Genomic DNA, 26,833 nt, shown 5'->3' on the forward strand with positions numbered 1-26,833 from the left:
ATGTCCACCAGGTGTCGCTGCTGCGCCGAGGTCCGCCAAGTTGCGTCGGAGTTCACTGATCTCTTCCTGGTGCATGTAAGTATGGTGTGTGCGCCCAATTTTTTTTAAAATGCGCCGGTTTTTCCAAATCCGTCAGGTCTTTGTTCGGCCACGCCCCCGATTTCCGTCGCGTGCATGCCAGCGCCGATGCGCCACAATCCGATCGTGTGCGCCAAAATCCCGGGGCGATTCATGGAAAATCGGCGCAAATCGGAAATATTCGGGTAACACGCCAGGAAAACGCGAATCGGGCCCTTAGTAAATGACCCCCAGTGTTTTGTTTTGGGTACAAAACCCACTATTAGACCTCTTTATTTGGGTCTTGTCCTCTTGTAATCTCCGCCTCTCTGACTCTGGTGGTTGATGAGCTCCATGACTCCTGATAAACATGACTCCTCCACCTTCAAGGCAATTGTAATGGAACCACTAAACCTAGAAACCCAACAGAACCATAGAGAAGGCTCAAGAATATTGCTATAAAAATGAGTCCTGATATTTTCAGATAATAATATTATATTATAATTTCTCATTTGTTGATTATTTTTATCTGATAAATATAATATAAAAATCATATTGTTATGTAACATATTCAGAATGTCAGAAAAAAAGACAAATGACACAATTTTAGCCGCAGCACAAAAATGATGGTGATACATATAGACCATGGTAAAGATCTTAGAGTCCATGGATGGTCCAGAGGAGGCACAAAGGCCCCGCCTGCTCCATAAGAAAGGCATGCTGGGAAATCAAGGATACCGTAAGGTCATAAAGGACATGATATGTGTCCCCGGACAGGTCTTGTCTCCATCCATAAGACATAGTATAGAGCCAGGAGGACACATATGGATGGACATGAGACATCATCCATGTTTTCCTTCCATAGTTTTTGTCTTTTCAGTTTTTTGAAATTGGAAATTCTGTAACAAATAACAGAAAATGAGAAACTTTTGAATTTAAAGCAAAATTTCCCTGGATTAGAATGGTCCTTTAAAGGGCACCTACCACCACAAATCTACCTATAAAGGTAGATCGGGTGGTAGGTGGATCAATGGGACGTGAGGATAGCCCTTTAAAGGGCTAATCCTCACGTCCCCGCACTTCTTTAGTAACTTTTATTTGACTTTTATGGTAATTTTATTATGCGGCTACTGGGGCGTGGAGTAGCCGCATCTGAGGTTACACGAGGCGGCTACTCCGCGCCCCAGTAGCCACTTTAACCCTCCGACTCACCATCTTCGGCGCGCAGCTGCTCGTAGCTGCGCGCCCTCGTCCGACGATCCTGCCGTCTGCGCATGCGCAGAACAGCAGGCCCACGCCTGTGCAGCCCCGACTTCGGAGCAGTGACCGCGCAGGCGCGGGCCTGCTGTTCTGCGCGGTTGCGCAGACGGCAGGATCGTCGGACGAGCTGCGCGCCGAAGATGGTGAGTAGGAGGGGTAAAGTGGCTACCGGGGCGCGGAGTAGCCGCCTCGTGTAACCTCAGATGCGGCTACTCCACGCCCCAGTTGCCGCATAATAAAATTACCATAAAAGTCAAATAAAAGTTACTAAAGAAGTGCGGGGACGTGAGGATTAGCCCTTAAAAGGGCTATCCTTACGTCCTATTGATCTACCTACCACCCGATCTACCTTTATAGGTAGATCAGCTTGAAGTCGGCTGTAATGTTTAAGGGAGCCTGGAAGAAAGTGTTCACCTACAGCACCCCCGCAGGAGAAACAAGGCATTACACTGTTTTTAGTGAATTCATCCCAGAATAATACTGACCTTTAAAAGTTCTCCTCATTGTCCACGGCAACGACCTCATCTCCAATGGTTTCCATGGGCACTGGAGATACATGATAAGATAAGAGATGACACTATGGTTACAGCACACATCGCCCTATAACTCTACACCCAACCCAGATTGTTCAATGCCACTACAGATAACTTCTTGCCACATACAAAGTGCTACAGCCCAAAAGTCAATAATTTAGGGGTACAGGGGTACAACAACAAATTTGAAGTTTAGGTTTGGAAGAACTTCGGAAAAAAATTGCAATTCCTTCACTCGTATTTGACACGACCTTTAACCCTGACTTTGGTGGGGACCTGAGAGCCTAAAAAGAAGTACTTAACATAATAATATAAAAAAAAAATAAAAAAATAAAGAAATTATTTAAAAAATTATGTAAAAATAAATAAAATGCTGTTAATGTTACTGCGCTAGAAGACGGTACGGGTAGTGATGATTGGACCCGACCAGGTACTGTTTGTAGGTGAGGAAACAGCTAGAAATTTTGAATAATTGCCCTTTTTAGGGCAGTGTGAAGGGCTGTCTGTGTATTGCCATATCTACTAATGGAACAGTGACAAGAACTGTGCGTATGTTAAAATGAAGAAAGCCACCCTGGTGCTGCTGCTGGAGGTGATGGAGCTGTTGCTGTTACGTCTATGCTTAATAAAACTTCCAATGGTGCAGGCAGGTGCCAGGGTCTGCAGTGTATTCTTGTAGGCCAAAACATCATCGCCACCACCAGCAGCACAACCATCACCAACCCATTCCAAACCATCCCAGGGAAGGGATCAGCTTTCAATCCCCCAACAAACACTGAATTTCCTGCATAGTTTATAGTGCCAATAAATCTAGCAGAGGCACTAGAGGCCGAGTTTCCAACCAACGTTGAGGGTTCAGTGGCAGCATGAGGTGGAGAAGGATGAGGAGGAAGTCACCAACGCAGTGGGAACATCAGGGGAACCTGATGAAGAACAATCAGTCAAAGAAGACAGAGGAAACTAAGCTGAAGTTTTTGAAGAGATTTTTTATGAAGCTCTGTACACAGATGGTGAAGAACTAGGACCTGCCTAAGGACTGTCGGAACGGTACAAATTTGGCAGTTTTGGCCACACTGTGTTAAAATGTTTTTGAATTATGTCCCCTCCAAGATGCCAGTAAAAGAGACCATTAGTGATCTAAATACAACAGCGAGACCTTTGCAGGAGGACCACATAAATTTCACTGAAAAATCTTTTTCAGTTGTGGTCTTACTAAGGAACTGGTCATCCCATACAGAAGACCCTCTCTAGATTATGGAGAGTCAATGATTTAGTCTTTCGAGGAGGTTTCTCTAGACCTGAATTGTTGTCCCTACCCTTATTAAAGTATAATTCTTACCACTTTTTGGTTTTCCTTGAAGATGGTAAGGTATATGTATCTTGTTCTGATACATATAAACAAAAACTATGAAGATGGAGATCAGGAGGATGAGCGCCACCACCAGGACGATCACAAATGGTTGGAGGTAGGAGTCACCTTTACCTATTAAAAATAAAGATTTGATAAGTCGATTAGTAAGGCAGGATCTCTTAGTGCTGTTGTTATTCATGGTCAGAAAATGAACTGGAGACACAGACACAGTGGTCCCTGAACATTCGCACCGGCCTCCACATTAATGTCAGATGTCCAACAGAAATGTGACCACTTAGAGAACCAATCTTAGAGAACCAATAGGCACCCATTGCCTGAATAGACATGCTCAGAATCAAAGGAAGAGGATACTGGTTATTGACTGTGCTGTTATTAAATTCAAAACATGGTCTGGGCCACCATCCTTCTTCTCAACACGGTAGATATCTGCTCCCATTGGATGGTTAGATGGATGGATGTGTCCCTTCTGAAGGTGATCCTGTGTCTTGTCCCTCTGTGTCTGTGGCTTACAAACTGTAAGTAACTGCTCCTGGTTTATAATGATAATTATTGATTCTAGATTTTTTTACTGATTGAAAAAGTCAGTGTTTAAAGCGAGTCTTCTAGGGGGGCTCTTACTGGTTGAAAGTCACATGGTGCTTTTTGAACTCCTCAGCAGAGCATTTACCTTGGAGGGACAGAAGGCGAGATTCAGCACAAAGCAATATCATCTGGCTCAGGATAAAAGGAATCCAAGGGATGAGAAAAATAATCGATCCAGCCATCCCTCTACTTCCAGAGGAGGTTTGAGGGTCCAGGACTAGGGATCTCCTCGCAAAAGAGAGACAACTACTCTTACCATCTGGGCTCAGGGGGTATGGGGATTCACCCAGAAACACAGTAAACTCAACACACTGATTTTTCAAATTTATCAAGGTCACATGAGGAATGAACCAGGAGCAACATCTTGACCTTATGTCTGAAGGAGGGACTGTTGGACCATAAGTGGTGCTGATAAAGCCGTGTCCCGATGTTGTTAGAGAACATGTAGGTTAGCCAGCTCAGGACCCAGGCCTGCCAAACCCTCTACCCACTTCTCAAGATTTGGAATGGTGGTTATCTTAAACTGGACCAGGAGGAGATTTTTTGTCTTTGGGCCTGCTACAATGTTATGCAGGGAATAGAATGGGGACACAGACACAGATAGTGGGCTCTAAGTCTAAACTTCCCAGCTGTCTCTGCCTACTTTGCCAGTCAAACACAAGACAATACAAACAGAGAGGGAAAGTTGCCAAATATGAGTCAAAACAAAGAGGACAATGCAGTACAAAATAGCTAGGCAACTAGACAGTCAAGTATACAGACAAAGGGTCAAAGACACCAGAATACAGAATATCAGAGATCCATGTACAAGACCATAGCAAACACAAAATACTGATCCACAGGACCTTATGTCAGGATTCATAGCCCTGTTTAAGAAGGTGATTGGATCATTTGTATGGTAGGATGACAATGGAAGGGGAGACTCCACAGGAAGAAGATGAGGAAGGCACAGATGTAACGTTTATCTTTGATGTCTCTATGATACCAGACTGGTGGAGACTTACTTGAGATTTTCAAGATCCGAACACCACTTTTCGTAACAAATGTTGCTCCTGAGGGGGTGTCCTTTTCCACCCCACATTGGTAGGACCCCTCGTGATCAGGTTGTGCAGACTTTATGTGCAGAACTTTTCCTCCTTCCATGAACTCGTGTGTAGATGTGTTTTGTTTCAGGTTCTGCTCCTTGTGTATCCAGAAGAATTTGGATCCATTACCTTGAGGGGATGAGCAAGTAAATGTGATACTGTCTTCAGGCATCAAGTCAATGCCTTTTATGTCGGCCTTGAGGAAGGCGTCACCTACTGGCTCTATAAAAGAGAAACTTTCTATAGTGAGATGTCTTCAAAAATAGACTCTGGTTGTTGAGTTGGGATCTATTACATCTTATCTAGAAGTGTCTCTCACCTATGACCGTGATCTTCAGCTCATCACTCATACTAGAGGAGAAGTGATTACTGACATTACATCGATAGACTCCAGAGTGCTGCTGCCGAAGAGCTTCTATGAAGAGCACTCTACCTTGGAAGAGCATCCTATGAAAAACCTCTTCTTGGTGATTGGATGATTCACAGTTCTTGGCTATCTCCTTGTCATTATGGAGCCATGTATATGAAATAGGTGTACCCTCATGTACAGAACATGTGAGCGTTATATTACTTCCAGCCAACATATCGGGATCTTGCTGGTCAATGTTGATTCTTGCATCAACCAATAGTTCTGTAAAAAAAAAAAAAAAAAATTACCAAAAATTATTTCTGTCTGTAGAGCAATGGTCTACAGCAGGACCCCCCACTGCTCTGTAGGCTGGTGGTGTCCACACGTTCAGCTTCCTACCCTGGACGGTCTGCCTGACATAAGGATGGTTATTTTTCCTTTTGCAATAGGGTTTGCAGATGATAAAATCCAACATTCTGCATTTGGAGCAATTTTATTTGGACCCATATTTTGTGTGGTCATCCTTTTCGTTGTCCAAAATTCTTTAACAATTTTTTTTTAACACTGACCGATCATTGCATCTCTACTGACAATAGATGATGTCACAGCTTATCTCCTTCCCCTCCCTGCACAATGACCTCTATATAGATAACACTGACCCATCATTACATCACTACTGACAATAGATGATGTCACAGCTTATCTCCTCCCCCTCCCTGTACAATGACCTCTATATAGATAACACTGACCCATCATTACATCACTACTGACAATAGATGATGTCACACCTTATCTCCTCCCCCTCCCTGTACAAAGACTTCTATATAGATAACACTGACCCATCATTACATCACTACTGACAATAGATGATGTCACAGCTTATCTCCTCCTCCTCCCTGTACAATGACCTCTATATAGATAACACTGACCCATCATTACATCACTACTGACAATAGATGATGTCACAGCTTATCTCCTCCCCCTCCCTGTACAATGACCTCTATATAGATAACACTGACCCATCATTACATCACTACTGACAATAGATGATGTCACAGCTTATCTCCTCCTCCTCCCCCCTGTACAATGACCTCTATATAGATAACACTGACCCATCATTACCTCACTACTGACAACAGATGATGTCACAGCTTATCTCCTCCCCCTCCCTGTACAATGACCTCTATATAGATAACACTGACCCATCATTACATCACTACTGACAATAGATGATGTCACAGCTTATCTCCTCCCCCTCCCTGTACAATGACCTCTATATAGATAACACTGACCCATCATTACATCACTACTGACAATAGATGATGTCACAGCTTATCTCCTCCCCTCCCTGTACAATGACCTCTATATAGATAACACTGACCCATCATTACATCACTACTGACAATAGATGATGTCACAGCTTATCTCCTCCCCCTCCCTGTACATCGACCTCTATATAGATAACACTGACCCATCATTACATCACTACTAACAATAGAGGATGTCACAGCTTATCTCCTCCCCCTCCCTGTACACTGACCACTATATAGATAAAACTGACCCATCATTACATCACTACTGACAATAGATGATGTCACAGCTTATCTCCTCCCCCTACCTGTACACTGACCTCTATATAGATAACACTGACCCATCATTACATCACTACTGACAATAGATGATGTCACAGCTTATCTCCTCCCCCTCCCTGTACAATGACCTCTATATAGATAAAACTGACTCATCATTACATCACTACTGACAATAGATGATGTCACAGCTTATCTCCTCCCTCTCCCTGTACAATGACCTCTATATAGATAACACTGACCCATCATTACATCACTACTGACAATAGATGATGTCACAGCTTATCTCCTCCCCCCTCCCTGTACAATGACCTCTATATAGATAACACTGACCCATCATTACATCACTACTGACAATAGATGATGTCACAGCTTATCTCCTCCCTCTCCCTGTACAATGACCTCTATATAGATAACACTGACCCATCATTACATCACTACTGACAATAGATGATGTCACAGCTTATCTCCTCCCCCCTCCCTGTACAATGACCTCTATATAGATAACACTGACCCATCATTACATCACTACTGACAATAGATGATGTCACAGCTTATCTCCTCCCCCTCCCTGTACAATGACCTCTATATAGATAACACTGACCCATCATTACATCACTACTGACAATAGATGATGTCACAGCTTATCTCCTCCTCCTCCCTGTACAATGACCTCTATATAGATAACACCGACCCATCATTACATCACTACTGACAATAGATGATGTCACAGCTTATCTCCTCCTCCTCCCTGTACAATGACCTCTATATAGATAATTCTGACCCATCATTACATCACTACTGACAATAGATGATGTCACAGCTTATCTCCTCCTCCTCCCTGTACAATGACCTCTATATAGATAACACTGACCCATCATTACATCACTACTGACAATAGATGATGTCACGGCTTATCTCCTCCTCCTCCCTGTACAATGACCTCTATATAGATAACACTGACCCATCATTACATCACTACTGACAATAGATGATGTCACAGCTTATCTCCTCCCCCTCCCTGTACAATGTCCTCTATATAGATAACACCGACCCATCATTACATCACTACTGACAATAGATGATGTCACAGCTTATCTCCTCCCCCTCCCTGTACAATGACCTCTATATAGATAATTCTGACCCATCATTACATCACTACTGACAATAGATGATGTCACAGCTTATCTCCTCCCCCTCCCTGTACAATGACCTCTATATAGATAATTCTGACCCATCATTACATCACCTATTTAGTCCTCCTATCAACACACAGCATGAATAGCTCTAGATTATTGCTGTTTGCAGCCATGAACATCTTTTTAGCTATAGGGGCCATGGAAGTCCCAGATTGTTCCCATAGGACCCCTTGCTACTAGCAGAACATATGCTGGGGCCCTGCTAAATGTGTCTGGATAACATCACTGCGTCTACAGAGCCATCCAAATGTGCCATGAGCAGGGTCATAACAAGAAAAGACAGGGCCCCATAGCAGACTTCTGAATGGGGCCCCACTTCTCACTTTAAAATATATAAAAATATAGTGTTAGGTTAGATGATTGGGCCCCCTGACACTGTGGGCCCCATAGCAGCTGCTATGGCTGCTGCCACTGTAGTTACGCCCCTGGCCATGAGAGTTAAAGGGGTTGTCCACTTTCAAATAATTGATATGGTTTGTGTAAGGAACAGTTATACAGTTTTCCAATATACTTGCTGTATCAATTCCTTACTGTTCTCTAGATCTCTGCTTGCTGTCCTGCTATTGGAAGTATATGTTTACTTCCAGTGGATAGAAATCTGAAAAAATTCTCATTTAGTAGTGCAGCTCCTAAGTTTCTCTATTCTGGGTTGGGTGTGGACACTGATGTGTAGGGAGCAGGAGGTGCACCTATAATTGAGGACTTACCTTCCACCAGGACGTGCACGCTCTTGCTGACCTTGGTGACTGTACGGCTGGTATCTGATACCACACACTGATATTCTCCAGAATCAGAAAGTTGAGCAGAGGAAATGTGGAAACTGCTGTTCCCTGAATAATTCTGACCATTTTTGATGATAGAAAGCAAAAAAGTTTCCTGTGCCTTTTGTGGATGGATTGAGTAATCACAGGTTACATTCATTGGTTCTCCTTGCTGGATTAAGACAGGCTCCACCCTTAGGACAGGAGTAGTAAAAAGCTCTAAAATCAAGAACCCAACAAGACGTGAAGATATTATTATATTTTCCTATACAAACATCACACAGAAAGGCAAGCGGATATACAAAGTGAAAGTAAAAGTTCCAAATTCTCAAAGGAGGAGGCCGCCACTAGGGGGAGCTAAGGAGCGTAACTATATGTTTTTATGTTTAAAATGAGCTGTAAACACTCTGATCTTCCTAGTGGCACTTAAGGAAATAACAGGGAGTTAAAAAATGTGATTGAATGTACGATCAGAGATATGAAAAAAAGAAAAATTCAAAAAAATATGGGGGTGGGGCAACTTAAAAAATTTAAATGGGAACCCCAATTTTTTTTTTTGCAGAATCAGATACCCCAGGAGAAATTCCATTGGTTTGTTCCACGTCTTTTTCAATGTTGCTGACAGATGGCGCTGTAATTCACCTAAAATCAAAAAGTTTGCAAAAACATTGAAAAAGTGGATATTCTGATAAATGCAGATCCAAAATCTGAAAATAGACGTATGAAATATTTTTGTAAAAGCCCCAATGTTCCCAAATGCGAGCTCTTATTGTAGAGCATTCGAGATTTGAAAACATTGTAGCCGCTATTTATTATGTACTGTAAGACCCCAAATCTGAAGGGATCTTTAGCCCCTCGAAAAGTGTACAATAACTATGGAGGTTGGTGACAAGATCAAGGGCACCCAGTCCGTCACTGGTAACACTCTTCTCTGTTCACACATTCAATCAAATCCATCAGAATGCAAATTTTCCATTTTCGAGTTTAGATGATGTTAAGTGAATTATTGTTATATGTTTAATGTAATTTTTTAAAATTTTTTATATGCTTGCTGAATGCTGAAACTAAGAGGACGTCTGACTATGGCTGAAGCTGATCAAAGTCTACTCCTCTGCACCAAGGAATACCAGACTCCCTGGGCCAATGTTTATATACAGTGGGGCACATTTACTTACCCGGCCCATTCGCGATCCAGCGGCGCGTTCTCTGCACAGGATTCGGGTCCGGCTGGGATTTAAGATGGTAGTTCCTCCGCCGTCCACCAGGTGGCGCTGCAGCGCCGAAAATAATCTTAACGCCCCGGAATGCACCATCCCATAGAAGGTGAAGGTGAGCGCTCCCCAAGCGACACATTTTCGGTTTTTAAATGCGGCGGTTTTTCCGAATACGTCGGGTTTTCGTTCGGCCACGCCCCCCCGATTTCTGTCGCGTGCATGCCGGCCCCGATGCGCCACAATCCGATCGCGTGCGCCAAAAACCCGGGGCAATTCATGTACGAGCGGCGCAAATCGGAAATATTCGGGTAACACGTCGGGAAAACGCGAATCGGGCCCTTAGTAAATGACCCCCAGTATGTCACGAGTGATTTACTATACTATCTACTCCAGGGAAAACAGAGCCTTTGTTTCTGCGATGCCCATGTAATAATTTACTAACCAATGGACTATGGACATCACTTCTTTCTCCCCAAGTAACCAAGCCCAGGTCCTGCCCCACTGAAAGTTTCTGTATATTACTTAATAAAGCATCTCACATCTGCCTAGCCTTGCATGGCATCACTTCTCCACAGAGATTGAGATAATGGGGCAGATTTACTTACCCGGCCCATTCGCGATCCAGCAGCGCCTTCTCTGCGGTGGATTCGGGTCTTCCGGCGATTCACTAAGGTAGTTCCTCCGCTGTCCACCAGATGTCGCTGCTGCGCTGAAGAGCATCGGAACGCACTGGAGTACACCGAGCCGGGCTGAGTGAAGGTAAGCGCGTGCCGAGCGACAATTTTTTTTTTAAAATGCTGCGGAAAATAAATACAGGGAAAATCGTCGCAAATCGGAAATATTCGGGTAACACGTCGAGAAAACGCGAAGCGGGCCCTTAGTAAATGACCCCCATTATAGCATGCTTTGTCTTGGTGTGATTTCTTTGAGCCCACTCAGTGGATTTTATTAACAATTAGAGAACCTGAGGTTGTGTAAACATGGGCAGACCTCAACAGTTACTCCCCATCATCATGTGGAAATGTGGGAATAGTAAATTACAGACAAATCTAACATCTTAATGACTTAATATCTAGGGTGATTGGGCTGAGCTAGTTGTTGACCCCCAACCACCTCCCTCCCTGAAGATGGACATAACCCACCAAACTGGTCAATGTCCATTCTGATTACCTTTCACAATGATTTCCCACGCAGAGCCATGCTCAACTATGTCTCTGGGTTTGTACTTGTAGTAACATGTATAAAATCCAGAATCCTTTATCGTGGCTTTCGTGATCTGATATGTAGGACTTGCGCCATAATCCTGGACTTTTATGTATTCTTTGTTAAAATAAAATTCTAGCATTGTTATGCTACGCAGAGGTGTGAAGGTAGGATTCAGCTCAATAGAACAGGACAGGGTGATGGAATCGCCTTCAAATAGTTCAGACTTTACTGTTTGCATGTGTCGTGTGAGACCTAGGAAAAACAGAAAAATCTGCTGTAAGGGAGAAGCAGGTCCATCATAGACTGGAAGCTCGTGTGAGCAGGGCCTTTCTTCTCATTTATTTTACATGCTGAGAAATGCTGTGGAAAATTATATTACTATAGATTTATTATTATCAAGTGACAGGTCCAAACTATAATCTCAATTTTTATCTAGAATATAAAACCCACCGAGCAGATTGCAATAGTCCCATATTTTTTTATCCCGATATTGTGAGATCAGTAAAAATTCCTGGATCTATCACCAAAAACTGGTTGTGGCGATTCAGGCACTTGTACAAAGATCACCTGGCTGGGACTCGCATTACACCAGCCCCCGATGTGTGAGAGGCGGGGACTCACATTACACCAGCCCCCGATGTGTGAGAGGCGGGGACTCACATTACACCTGCCCCCGATGCGTGAGAGGCGGGGACTCACATTACACCTGCCCCCGATGCGTGAGAGGCGGGGACTCACATTATACCAGTCCCTGATGTGTGAAAGGCAGGGACTCACATTACACCAGCCCCCAATGTGTGAGAGGCGGGGAATCAAGTTACACTGGCCCCCGATGTGTGAGAGGCAGGGACTCACATTACACCAACCCCCGATGTGTGAGAGGTGGAGACTCACATTACACCAGCCCCCAAAGTGTTAGAGGCGGGGAGTCACATTACACCAGCCCCCGATGTGTGAGAGGCGTGGACTCACATTACACCAGCCCCTGATGTGTGAGAGGTGGAGACTCACATTACACCAGCCCCCAAAGTGTGAGAGGCGGGGAGTCACATTACACCAGCCCCCGATGTGTGAGAGGCGGGGAGTCACATTACACCAGCCCCCGATGTGTGAGAGGTGGAGACTCACATTACACCAGCCCCCGATGTGTGAGAGGCGGGGACTCACATTATACCAGTCCCTGATGTGTGAAAGGCAGGGACTCACATTACACCAGCCCCCAATGTGTGAGAGGCGGGGAATCAAGTTACACTGGCCCCCGATGTGTGAGAGGCAGGGACTCACATTACACCAACCCCCGATGTGTGAGAGGTGGAGACTCACATTACACCAGCCCCCAAAGTGTTAGAGGCGGGGAGTCACATTACACTAGCCCCCGATGTGTGAGAGGTGTGGACTCACATTACACCAGCCCCCGATGTGTGAGAGGCGGAGACTCACATTACACCAGCCCCCGATGTGTGAGAGGCGGGGACTCACATTACACCAGCCCCCGATGTGTGAGAGACGGGGACTCACATTACACCAACCCCCGATGTGTGAGAGGTGGAGACTCACATTACACCAGCCCCCAAAGTGTTAGAGGCGGGGAGTCACATTACACCAGCCCCCGATGTGTGAGAGGCGTGGACTCACATTACACCAGCCCCCGATGTGTGAGAGGCGTGGACTCACATTACACCAGCCCCCGATGTGTGGGAGGTGGAGACTCACATTACACCAGCCCCTGATGTGTGAGAGGTGGGGACTCACATTACACCAGCCCCCGATGTGTGAGAGGTGGCGACTCACATTACACCAGCCCCCGATGTGTGAGAGGTGGAGACTCACATTACACCTGACCCCGATATATGAGAGGCGGGGACTCATATAACACCAGCCCCTGATGTGTGAGAGGTGGGGACTCACATTGCACCAGCCCCCGATGTGTGAGACTGTAACCTCTTGTGTCACCCGCTCATCCTCATAGACTGTAACCTCTTGTGTCCCCCCTCATCCTCATAGACTGTAAGCTCTTGTGCCCCCCCCTCATCCTCATAGACTGTAAGCTCTTGTGTCACCCCCTCATCCTCATAGACTGTAAGCTCTTGTGTCACCCCCTCATCCTAATAGACTGTAATCTCTTGTGTCACCCCCTCCTCCTCATAGACTGTAAGCTCTTGTGTCACCTCCTCATCCTCATAGACTGTAAGCTCTTGTGTCACCCCCTCATCCTCATAGACTGTAAGCTCTTGTGTCACCCCCTCATCCTCATAGACTGTAATCTCTTGTGTCACCCCCTCCTCCTCATAGACTGTAAGCTCTTGTGTCACCTCCTCATCCTCATAGACTGTAAGCTCTTGTGTCCCCCCTCATCCTCATAGACTGTAAGCTCTTGTGTCCTTTCTCATCCTCATAGACTGTAAGCTCTTGTGTCATCCCTCATCCTCATAGACTGTAAGCTCTTGTGTCATCCCCTCATCCTCATAGACTGTAAGCTCTTGTGTCATCCCTCATCCTCATAGACTGTAAGCTCTTGTGTCACCCCTCATCCTCAAAGACTGTAAGCTCTTGTGTCACCCCCTCATCCTCATAGACTGTAAGCTCTTGTGTCACCCCCTCATCCTCATAGACTGTAAGCTCTTGTGTCACCCCTCATCCTCAAAGACTGTAAGCTCTTGTGTCACCCCCTCATCCTCATAGACTGTAATCTCTTGTGTCACCCCCTCCTCCTCATAGACTGTAAGCTCTTGTGTCACCCCCTCATCCTCATAGACTGTAAGCTCTTGTGTCACCCCTCATCCTCATAGACTGTAAGCTCTTGTGTCACCCCCTCATCCTAATAGACTGTAAACTCCTATGCCCCCCCTCATCCTTATAGACTGTAAGCTCTTGTGTCACCCCCTCATCCTCATAGACTGTAAGCTCTTGTGTCACCCCTCATCCTCATAGACTGTAAGCTCTTGTATCACCCCTCATCCTCAGAGACTGTAAGCTCTTGTGTCACCCCCTCATCCTCATAGACTGTAATCTCTTGTGTCACCCCCTCCTCCTCATAGACTGTAAGCTCTTGTGTCACCTCCTCATCCTCATAGACTGTAAGCTCTTGTGTCCCCCCTCATCCTCATAGACTGTAAGCTCTTGTGTCCTTTCTCATCCTCATAGACTGTAAGCTCTTGTGTCACCCCCTCATCCTCATAGACTGTAAGCTCTTGTGTCACCCCCTCATCCTCATAGACTGTAAGCTCTTGTGTCACCCCCTCATCCTCATAGACTGTAAGCTCTTGTGTCACCCCCTCATCCTCATAGAATGTAAGCTGTTGTGTCACCCCTCATCCTCATAGACTGTAAGCTCTTGTGTCACCCCCTCATCCTCATAGACTGTAAGCTCTTGTGTCACCCCCTCATCCTCATAGACTGTAAGCTCTTGTGTCACCCCTCATCCTCATAGACTGTAAGCTCTTGTGTCACCCCCTCATCCTAATAGACTGTAAACTCCTGTGCCCCCCCCTCATCCTTATAGACTGTAAGCTCTTGTGTCACCCCCTCATCCTCATAGACTGTAAGCTCTTGTGTCACCCCTCATCCTCATAGACTGTAAGCTCTTGTATCACCCCTCATCCTCAGAGACTGTAAGCTCTTGTGTCAACCCCTCATCCTCATAGACTGTAAGCTCTTGTGTCACCCCCTCATCCTCATAGACTGTAAGCTCTTGTGTCACCTCCTCATCCTCATAGACTGTAAGCTCTTGTGTCACCCCCTCATCCTCATAGACTGTAAGCTCTTGTGTCACCCCCTCATCCTCATAGACTGTAAGCTCTTGTGTCACCCCCTCATCCTCATAGTCTGTAAGCTCTTGTGTCACCCCCTCATCCTCATAGGCTGTAAGCTCTTGTGTCACCCCCTCATCCTTATAGACTGTAAGCTCTTGTGTCACCCCTCATCCTCATAGACTGTAAGCTCTTGTGTCACCTCCTCATCCTCAGAGACTGTAAGCTCTTGTGTCACCCCTCATCCTTATAGACTGTAAGCTCTTGTGTCACCCCTCATCCTCATAGACTGTAAGCTCTTGTGTCACCTCCTCATCCTCATAGACTGTAAGCTCTTGTGTCATCCCTCATCCTCATAGACTGTAAGCTCTTGTGTCACCCCCTCATCCTCATAGACTGTAAGCTCTTGTGTCATCCCTCATCCTCATAGACTGTAAGCTCTTGTGTCACCCCTCATCCTCATAGACTGTAAGCTCTTGTGTCACCCCCTCATCCTCATAGACTGTAAGCTCTTGTGTCACCCCCTCATCCTCATAGACTGTAAGCTCTTGTGTCCCCCTCATCCTCATAGACTGTAAGATCTTGTGTCCCCCTCATCCTCATAGACTGCAAGCTGTTGTGTCACCCCTCATCCTCATAGACTGTAAGCTCTTGTGTAACCCCCTCATCCTCATAGACTGTAAGCTCTTGTGTCACCCCCTCATCCTCATAGACTGTAAGCTCTTGTGTCACCCCTCATCCTCATAGACTGTAAGCTCTTGTGTCACCCCCTCATCCTAATAGACTGTAAGCTCCTGTGTCCCCCCTCATCCTTATAGACTGTAAGCTCTTGTGTCACCCCCTCATCCTCATAGACTGTAAGCTCTTGTGTCACCCCTCATCCTCATAGACTGTAAGCTCTTGTATCACCCCTCATCCTCAGAGACTGTAAGCTCTTGTGTCACCCCCTCATCCTCATAGACTGTAAGCTCTTGTGTCACCCCCTCATCCTGAAAGACTGTAAGCTCTTGTGTCACCCCCTCATCCTCATAGACTGTAAGCTCTTGTGTCACCCCCTCATCCTCATAGACTGTAAGCTCTTGTGTCACCCCTCATCCTTATAGACTGTAAGCTCTTGTGTCACCCCTCATCCTCATAGACTGTAAGCTCTTGTGTCACCTCCTCATCCTCATAGACTGAAAGCTCTTGTGTCATCCCTCATCCTCATAGACTGTAAGCTCTTGTGTCACCTCCTTATCCTCATAGACTGTAAGCTCTTGTGTCACCCCCTCATCCTCATAGACTGTAAGCTCTTGTGTCACCCCTCATCCTCATAGACTGTAAGCTCTTGTATCACCCCTCATCCTCAGAGACTGTAAGCTCTTGTGTCACCCCCTCATCCTCATAGACTGTAAGCTCTTGTGTCACCCCTCATCCTTATAGACTGTAAGCTCTTGTGTCACCCCTCATCCTCATAGACTGTAAGCTCTTGTGTCACCTCCTCATCCTCATAGACTGTAAGCTCTTGTGTCATCCCTCATCCTCATAGACTGTAAGCTCTTGTGTCACCCCCTCATCCTCATAGACTGTAAGCTCTTGTGTCATCCCTCATCCTCATAGACTGTAAGCTCTTGTGTCAGCCCTCATCCTCATAGACTGTAAGCTCTTGTGTCACCCCCTCATCCTCATAGACTGTAAGCTCTTGTGTCACCCCCTCATCCTCATAGACTGTAAGCTCTTGTGTCCCCCTCATCCTCATAGACTGTAAGATCTTGTGTCCCCCTCATCCTCATAGACTGTAAGCTGTTGTGTCACCCCTCATCCTCATAGACTGTAAGCTCTTGTGTCACCCCCTCATCCTCATAGACTGTAAGCTCTTGTGTCACCCCATCATCCTCATAGACTGTAAGCTCTTGTGTCACCCCTCATCCTCATAGACTGTAAGCTCTTGTGTCACCCCCTCATCCTAATAGACTGTAAGCTCCTGTGTCCCCCCTCATCCTTATAGACTGTAAGCTCTTGTGTCACCCCCTCATCCTCATAGACTGTAAGCTCTTGTGTCACCCCTCATCCTCATAGACTGTAAGCTCTTGTATCACCCCTCATCCTCAGAGACTGTAAGCTCTTGTGTCACCCCCTCATCCTCATAGACTGTAAGCTCTTGTGTCACCCCCTCATCCTCATAGACTGTAAGCTCTTGTGTCACCCCCTCATCCTCATAGACTGTAAGCTCTTGTGTCACCCCCTCATCCTCATAGACTGTAAGCTCTTGTGTCACCCCTCATCCTTATAGACTGTAAGCTCTTGTGTCACCCCTCATCCTTATAGACTGTAAGCTCTTGTGTCACCCCTCATCCTCATAGACTGTAAGCTCTTGTGTCACCTCCTCATCCTCATAGACTGAAAGCTCTTGTGTCATCCCTCATCCTCATAGACTGTAAGCTCTTGTGTCACCTCCTTATCCTCATAGACTGTAAGCTCTTGTGTCACCCCCTCATCCTCATAGACTGTAAGCTCTTGTGTCACCCCTCATCCTCATAGACTGTAAGCTCTTGTATCACCCCTCATCCTCAGAGACTGTAAGCTCTTGTGTCACCCCCTCATCCTCATAGACTGTAAGCTCTTGTGTCACCCCCTCATCCTCATAGTCTGTAAGCTCTTGTGTCACCCCTCATCCTTATAGACTGTAAGCTCTTGTGTCACCCCTCATCCTCATAGACTGTAAGCTCTTGTGTCATCCCTCATCCTCATAGACTGTAAGCTCTTGGGTCAGCCCCTCATCCTCATAGACTGTAAGCTCTTGTGTCACCCCTCATCCTTATAGACTGTAAGCTCTTGTGTCACCCCTCATCCTCATAGACTGTAAGCTCTTGTATCACCCCTCATCCTCAGAGACTGTAAGCTCTTGTGTCACCCCCTCATCCTCATAGACTGTAAGCTCTTGTGTCACCCCTCATCCTCATAGACTGTAAGCTCTTGTGTCACCCCCTCATCCTCATAGACTGTAAGCTCTTGTGTCACCCCCTCATCCTCATAGACTGTAAGCTCTTGTGTCACCCCCTCATCCTCATAGACTGTAAGCGCTTGTGCCCCTCCTCATCCTCATAGACTGTAAGCTCTTGTGTCACCCCCTCATCCTCATAGACTGTAAGCTCTTGTGTCACCCCCTCATCCTCATAGACTGTAAGCTCTTGTGTCACCCCTCATCCTCATAGACTGTAAGCTCTTGTGTCACCCCCTCATCCTCATAGACTGTAAGCTCTTGTGTCACCCCCTCATCCTCATAGACTGTAAGCTCTTGTGTCACCCCTCATCCTCATAGACTGTAAGCTCTTGTGTCACCCCCTCATCCTAATAGACTGTAAGCTCCTGTGTCCCCCCTCATCCTTATAGACTGTAAGCTCTTGTGTCACCCCCTCATCCTCATAGACTGTAAGCTCTTGTGTCACCCCTCATCCTCATAGACTGTAAGCTCTTGTATCACCCCTCATCCTCAGAGACTGTAAGCTCTTGTGTCATCCCCTCATCCTCATAGACTGTAAGCTCTTGTGTCATCCCCTCATCCTCATAGACTGTAAGCTATTGTGTCACCCCTCATCCTCATAGACTGTAAGCTCTTGTGTCACCCCCTCATCCTCATAGACTGTAAGCTCTTGTGTCACCCCCTCATCCTCATAGTCTGTAAGCTCTTGTGTCACCCCTCATCCTTATAGACTGTAAGCTCTTGTGTCACCCCTCATCCTCATAGACTGTAAGCTCTTGTGTCACCTCCTCATCCTCATAGACTGTAAGCTCTTGTGTCATCCCTCATCCTCATAGACTGTAAGCTCTTGTGTCACCTCCTTATCCTCATAGACTGTAAGCTCTTGTGTCACCCCCTCATCCTCATAGACTGTAAGCTCTTGTGTCACCCCTCATCCTCATAGACTGTAAGCTCTTGTATCACCCCTCATCCTCATAGACTGTAAGCTCTTGTGTCACCCCCTCATCCTCATAGACTGTAAGCTCTTGTGTCACCCCCTCATCCTCATAGTCTGTAAGCTCTTGTGTCACCCCTCATCCTCATAGACTGTAAGCTCTTGTGTCACCCCTCATCCTCATAGACTGTAAGCTCTTGTGTCACCTCCTCATCCTCATAGACTGTAAGCTCTTGTGTCCTCCCTCATCCTCATAGACTGTAAGCTCTTGTGTCACCCCCTCATCCTCATAGACTGTAAGCTCTTGTGTCATCCCTCATCCTCATAGACTGTAAGCTCTTGTGTCACCTCCTTATCCTCATAGACTGTAAGCTCTTGTGTCACCCCCTCATCCTCATGGACTGTAAGCTCTTGTGTCATCCCTCATCCTCATAGACTGTAAGCTCTTGTGTCACCCCCTCATCCTCATAGACTGTAAGCTCTTGTGTCACCCCCTCATCCTCATAGACTGTAAGCTCTTGTGTCACCCCCTCATCCTCATAGACTGTAAGCTCTTGTGTCCCCCTCATCCTCATAGACTGTAAGCTCTTGTGTCACCTCATCCTCATAGACTGTAAGCTCTTGTGTCACCCCCTCATCCTCATAGACTGTAAGCTCTTGTGTCCCCCCTCATCCTCATAGACTGTAAGCTCTTGTGTAACCCCCTCATCCTCATAGACTGTAAGCTCTTGTGTCCCCCCTCATCCTCATAGACTGTAAGCTCTTGTGTAACCTCCTCATCCTCATAGACTGTAAGCTCTTGTGTCACCCCCTCATCCTCATAGACTGTAAGCTCTTGTGTCACCCCCCTCATCCTCACAGACTGTAAGCTCTTGTGTCACCCCTCATCCTCATAGACTGTAAGCTCTTGTGTCCTCCCCTCATCCTCATAGACTGTAAGCTCTTGTGTCACCCCCTCATCCTCATAGACTGTAAGCTCTTGTGTCCCCCTCATCCTCATAGACTGTAAGCTCTTGTGTCACCCCCTCATCCTCATAGACTGTAAGCTCTTGTGTCACCCCCTCATCCTCATAGACTGTAAGCTCTTGTGTCACCCCCTCATCCTCATACTCTTTAAGCTCTTGCGTCACCCACTCATCCTCATAGACTGTAAGCTCTTGTGTCATCTCCTCATCCTCATAGACTGTAAGCTCTTGTGTCACCCCCTCATCCTCATAGTCTGTAAGCTCTTGTGTCACCCCTCATCCTCATAGACTGTAAGCTCTTGTGTCACCCCTCATCCTCATAGACTGTAAGCTCTTGTGTCACCTCCTCATCCTCATAGACTGTAAGCTCTTGTGTCCTCCCTCATCCTCATAGACTGTAAGCTCTTGTGTCACCCCCTCATCCTCATAGACTGTAAGCTCTTGTGTCATCCCTCATCCTCATAGACTGTAAGCTCTTGTGTCACCTCCTTATCCTCATAGACTGTAAGCTCTTGTGTCACCCCCTCATCCTCATGGACTGTAAGCTCTTGTGTCATCCCTCATCCTCATAGACTGTAAGCTCTTGTGTCACCCCCTCATCCTCATAGACTGTAAGCTCTTGTGTCCCCCCTCATCCTCATAGACTGTAAGCTCTTGTGTCCCCCTCATCCTCATAGACTGTAAGCTCTTGTGTCACCCCCTCATCCTCATAGACTGTAAGCTCTTGTGTCACCCCCTCATCCTCATAGACTGTAAGCTCTTGTGTCACCCCCTCATCCTCATACTCTTTAAGCTCTTGCGTCACCCACTCATCCTCATAGACTGTAAGCTCTTGTGTCATCTCCTCATCCTCATAGACTGTAAGCTCTTGTGTCACCCCCTCATCCTCATAGTCTGTAAGCTCTTGTGTCACCCCTCATCCTCATAGACTGTAAGCTCTTGTGTCACCCCTCATCCTCATAGACTGTAAGCTCTTGTGTCACCTCCTCATCCTCATAGACTGTAAGCTCTTGTGTCCTCCCTCATCCTCATAGACTGTAAGCTCTTGTGTCACCCCCTCATCCTCATAGACTGTAAGCTCTTGTGTCATCCCTCATCCTCATAGACTGTAAGCTCTTGTGTCACCTCCTTATCCTCATAGACTGTAAGCTCTTGTGTCACCCCCTCATCCTCATGGACTGTAAGCTCTTGTGTCATCCCTCATCCTCATAGACTGTAAGCTCTTGTGTCACCCCCTCATCCTCATAGACTGTAAGCTCTTGTGTCACCCCCTCATCCTCATAGACTGTAAGCTCTTGTGTCACCCCCTCATCCTCATAGACTGTAAGCTCTTGTGTCCCCCTCATCCTCATAGACTGTAAGCTCTTGTGTCACCTCATCCTCATAGACTGTAAGCTCTTGTGTCACCCCCTCATCCTCATAGACTGTAAGCTCTTGTGTCCCCCCTCATCCTCATAGACTGTAAGCTCTTGTGTAACCCCCTCATCCTCATAGACTGTAAGCTCTTGTGTCCCCCCTCATCCTCATAGACTGTAAGCTCTTGTGTAACCTCCTCATCCTCATAGACTGTAAGCTCTTGTGTCACCCCCTCATCCTCATAGACTGTAAGCTCTTGTGTCACCCCCCTCATCCTCACAGACTGTAAGCTCTTGTGTCACCCCTCATCCTCATAGACTGTAAGCTCTTGTGTCCTCCCCTCATCCTCATAGACTGTAAGCTCTTGTGTCACCCCCTCATCCTCATAGACTGTAAGCTCTTGTGTCCCCCTCATCCTCATAGACTGTAAGCTCTTGTGTCACCCCCTCATCCTCATAGACTGTAAGCTCTTGTGTCACCCCCTCATCCTCATAGACTGTAAGCTCTTGTGTCACCCCCTCATCCTCATACTCTTTAAGCTCTTGCGTCACCCACTCATCCTCATAGACTGTAAGCTCTTGTGTCATCTCCTCATCCTCATAGACTGTAAGCTCTTGTGTCACCCCCTCATCCTCATAGACTGTAAGCTCTTGTGTCACCCCCTCATCCTCATAGACTGTAAGCTCTTGTGTCACCCCCTCATCCTCATAGACTGTAAGCTCTTGTGTCACCCCCTCATCCTCATAGACTGTAAGCTCTTGTGTCACCCGCTCATCCTCATAGACTGTAAGCTCTTGTGTCACCCCCTCATCCTCATAGACTGTAAGCTCTTGTGTCACCCCCTCATCCTCATAGACTGTAAGCTCTTGTTTCCCCCTCATCCTCATAGACTGTAAGCTCTTGTGTCACCCCCTCATCCTCATAGACTGTAAGCTCCTCCCCCACCATTGTAACTCATCAGGACATAAGTAAAACAAAGGACAATGATGAATTTGAGAAACATTGATATGATATATATTATTTTACCGTTGATTGGAACAAAGAGTTGTGCTGTGTAGTATTCTGGTGGATACCTACTCAGGCAGGTATAGACTCCATACATACGCTGTTCAGCTTTTCCTAGTTGCAGATGAAGTCTGTTTTGCAGATTTTGTATTTGTTCACCATACCTATAGAAATTTACCAATGGTACACGTAGACCTCGACGCATGTGACAATTAAGGGTCAGGTTGTCACCTTTTAAGATCAACGCAGGACCCCGAAGAATGAAATCACCTGGAAGACAGAAGACACAGTATAGAGATAAGGACGTCTGTATGTAGGAGCAACATTCTGCCCGTCCTTCCAGTTGCTGTTGGAATAATTTAGCAGGATTGTCAACAATCTTCGAAGATTATCTTATAGACATGCCCGAGAGGAGGCCTGAAGAGGGGAAACCGGGGTCAGGCGAGGTGCTTTGGTATCATGTGATATTGAAGTGATTTTATACTGTTACACTGTTTATATAACTTTTTTTTAATTACAGTTTCTAAAGGTTTTTAAAGGACACCTGTCATCAGCATAGACAGGGGGCATCCTCTACACCTAGAGGAGAAGAAGTTCTACTATCACCATAGACAGGGGACATCCTCTACACCTAGAGGAGAGGAGGTTCTACCATCACCATATACAGGGGGCATCCTCTACACCCAGAGGAGAGGAGGTTCTACCATCACCATAGACAGAGGACATCCTCTACACCTAGAGGAGAGGAGGTTCTACCATCACCATAGACAGGGGACATCATCTACACCTAGAGGAGAGGCGGCTCTACCATCACCATAGACAGGGGCATCCTCTACACCTAGAGGAGAGGAGGTTCTATCATCACCATAGACAGGGGGCATCCTCTACACCTAGAGGAGAGGAGGTTCTACCAGCACCATAGACAGGGAACATCCTCTACACCTAGAGGAGAGGTGGTTCTACCATCACCATAGACAGGGGCATCCTCTACACCTAGAGGAGATGAGGTTCTACCATCACTATAGACAGGGGGCATCGTCTACACCTAGAGGACAGGAGGCTCTACCATCACCATAGACAGGGGGCATCGTCTACACCTAGAGGAGAGGAGGTTTTACCATCACCATAGACAGAGGACATCCTCTACACCTAGAGGAGAGGAGGTTCTACCATCACCATAGACAGGGAACATCCTCTACACCTAGAGGAGATGAGGTTCTACCATCACTATAGACAGGGGGCATCGTCTACACCTAGAGGACAGGAGGCTCTACCATCACCATAGACAGGGGGCATCGTCTACACCTAGAGGAGAGGAGGTTTTACCATCACCATAGACAGAGGACATCCTCTACACCTAGAGGAGAGGAGGTTCTACCATCACCATAGACAGGGGACATCCTCTACACCTAAAGGAGAGGAGGTTCTACCATCACCATAGACAGGGGGCATCCTCTACACCTAGAGGAGAGGAGGTTCTACCATCACCATAGACAGGGGGCATCCTCTACACCTAGAGGAGAGGAGGTTCTACCATCACCATAGACAGGGGACATCATCTACACCTAGAGGAGAGGCGGCTCTACCATCACCATAGACAGGGGACATCCTCTACACCTAGAGGAGAGGAGGTTCTACCATCACCATAGACAGGGGACATCATCTACACCTAGAGGAGAGGCGGCTCTACCATCACCATAGACAGGGGGCATCGTCTACACCTAGAGGACAGGAGGCTCTACCATCACCATAGAAAGGGGGCATCGTCTACACCTAGAGGAGAGGAGGTTCTACCATCACCATAGACAGAGGACATCCTCTACACCTAGAGGAGAGGAGGTTCTACCATCACCATAGACAGGGGACATCCTCTACACCTAAAGGAGAGGAGGTTCTACCATCACCATAGACAGGGGGCATCCTCTACACCTAGAGGAGAGGAGGTTCTACCATCACCATAGACAGGGGGCATCCTCTACACCTAGTGGAGAGGAGATTCTACCATCACCATAGACAGGGGGCATCCTCTACACCTAGAGGAGAGGAGGTTCTACCATCACCATAGACAGGGGCATCCTCTACACCTAGAGGAGAGGAGGTTCTACCATCACCATAGACAGAGGACATCCTCTACACCTAGAGGAGAGGAGGTTCTACCATCACCATAGACAGGGGGCACCCTGTAAACCTAGAGGAGAGGAGGTTCTACCATCACCATAGACAGGGGCATCCTCTACACCTAGAGGAGAGGAGGTTCTACTATCATCATAGACAGGGGGCATCCTCTACACCTAGAGGAGAGGAGGTTCTACCATCACCATAGACAGGGGGCATCCTCTACACCTAGAGGAGAGGAGGTTCTATCATCACCATAGACAGGGGGCATCCTCTACACCTAGAGGAGAGGAGGTTCTACCATCACCATAGACAGGGGGCATCCTCTACACCTAGAGGAGAGGAGGTTCTACCATCACCATAGACAGGGGGCATCCTCTACACCTAGAGGAGATGAGGTTCTACCATCACCATATACAGGGGGCATCCTCTACACCTAGAGGAGAGGACGATCTACCATCACCATAGACAGGGGACATCCTCTATGCCTAAAGGAGAGGAGGTTCTACCATCACCATAGACAGGGGGCATCCTCTACACCTCGAGGAGATGAGGTCTTACCATCACCATAGATAGGGGGCATCCTCTACACCTAGAGGAGAGGAGGTTCTACCATCACCATAGACAGGGGGCATCCTCTACACCTAGAGGAGATGAGGTTCTACCATCACCATAGACAGGGGCATTCTCTACACCTAGAGGAGAGGAGGTTCTACCATCACCATAGACAGGGGACATTCTCTACACCTAGAGGAGAGGGGGTTCTACCATCACCATAGACAGGGGGCATCCTCTACACCTAGAGGAGAGGAGGTTCTACCATCACCATAGACAGGGGGCATCCTCTACACCTAGAGGAGAGGAGGTTCTACCATCATCATAGACAGGGGGCATCCTCTACACCTAGAGGAGAGGAGGTTCTACCATCACCATAGACAGGGGCATCATCTACACCTAGAGGAGGTTCAACCATCACCATAGACAGTGGACATCCTCCACACCTAGAGGAGAGGAGGTTCTACCATCACCATAGACAGGAGGCATCCTCTACACCAAGAGGAGAGGAGGTTCTACCATCACCATAGACAGGGGACATCCTCTACACCTAGAGGAGAGGAGGTTCTACCATCACCATAGACAGGGGGCATCCTTTACACCTAGAGGAGATGAGGTTCTACCATCACCATAGACAGGGGGCATCCTCTACACCTAGAGGAGAGGAGGTTCTACCATCACCATAGACAGGGGGCATCCTCTACACCTAGAGGAGAGGAGGTTCTACCATCACCATAGACAGGGGGAATCCTCTACACCTAGAGGAGAGGAGGTTCTACCATCACCATACACAGGGGGCATCCTCTACACCTAGAGGAGAGGAGGTTCTACCATCACCATCGACAGGGGGCATCCTCTACCCCTAGAGGAGAGGAGGTTCTACCATCACCATAGACAGGGGGCATCCTCTACACCTAGAGGAGAGGAGGTTCTACCATCACCATAGACAGGGGGCATCCTCTACCTCTAGAGGAGAGGAGGTTCTACCATCACCATAGACAGGCGGCATCCTCTACACCTAGAGGAGAGGAGGTTCTACCATCACCATAGACAGGGGCATCCTCTACACCTCGAGGAGAGGAGGTTCTACCATCATCATAGACAGGGGGCATCCTCTATACCTAGAGGAGAGGAGGTTCTACCATCACCATAGACAGGGGCATCCTCTACACCTAAAGGAGAGGAGGTTCTACCATCACCATAGACAGGGGGCATCCTTTACACCTCGAGGAGATGAGGTTCTACCATCACCATAGACAGGGGGCATCCTCTACACCTAGAGGAGAGGAGGTTCTACCATCACCATAGACAGGGGGCATCCTCTACACCTAGAGGAGAGGAGGTTCTACCATCACCATAGACAGGGGCATCCTCTACACCTAGAGGAGAGGAGGTTCTAAAATCATCATAGACAGGGGGCATCCTCTACAGCAAGAGGAGAGGAGGTTCTACCATCACCATAGACAGGGGGCATCCTCTATACCTAGAGGAGAGGAGGTTCTACCATCACCATAGACAGGGGGCATCCTCTACACCTAGAGGAGAGGCAGTTCTACCATCACCATAAACAGGGGGCATCCTCTACACCTAGAGGAGAGGAGGTTCTACCATAACCATAAACAGGGGCATCCTCTACACCTAGAGGAGAGGAGGTTCTATCATCACCATAGACAGGGGACATCCTCTACACCTAGAGGAGAGGCGGTTCTACCATCACCATAGACAGGGGACATCCTCTACACCTAGAGGAGAGGCCGTGCTACCATCACCATAGACAGGGGGCATCCTTTACACCTAGAGGAGAGGAGGTTCTACCATCATCATAGACAGGGGGCATCCTCTACACCTAGAGGAGATGAGGTTCTACCATCACCATAGACAGTGCACATCCTCTACACCTAGAGGAGAGGCGGCTCTACCATCACCATAGACAGGGGGCATCCTCTACACCTAGAGGAGAGGCGGCTCTACCATCACCATAGACA

General features: G+C 47.1%; 1 protein-coding gene across 1 annotated transcript in view; it reads right to left on the bottom strand.

Annotated features, from left to right (window-relative positions):
- Positions 1–625: 625 nt before the first annotated feature.
- Positions 626–26,833, bottom strand: part of LOC140069200 (Fc receptor-like protein 5) — a 65,459-nt gene continuing 39,251 nt past the window's right edge. The window contains exons 11-18 of the mRNA XM_072114618.1: positions 22,200–22,448; positions 11,172–11,459; positions 8,734–9,006; positions 5,209–5,520; positions 4,809–5,111; positions 3,190–3,333; positions 1,803–1,863; positions 626–956 (exon numbers count right to left, since the gene is read on the bottom strand). Coding sequence (XP_071970719.1) covers positions 1,805–1,863; positions 3,190–3,333; positions 4,809–5,111; positions 5,209–5,520; positions 8,734–9,006; positions 11,172–11,459; positions 22,200–22,448 — 1,628 coding nt within the window. The 3' untranslated portion in view covers positions 626–956; positions 1,803–1,804. The remainder of the gene's footprint in view (positions 957–1,802; positions 1,864–3,189; positions 3,334–4,808; positions 5,112–5,208; positions 5,521–8,733; positions 9,007–11,171; positions 11,460–22,199; positions 22,449–26,833) is intronic.

The sequence above is a fragment of the Engystomops pustulosus genome, chromosome 7 (assembly GCF_040894005.1).
Source record: "Engystomops pustulosus chromosome 7, aEngPut4.maternal, whole genome shotgun sequence".
Taxonomy (NCBI): Eukaryota; Metazoa; Chordata; class Amphibia; order Anura; family Leptodactylidae; genus Engystomops; species Engystomops pustulosus.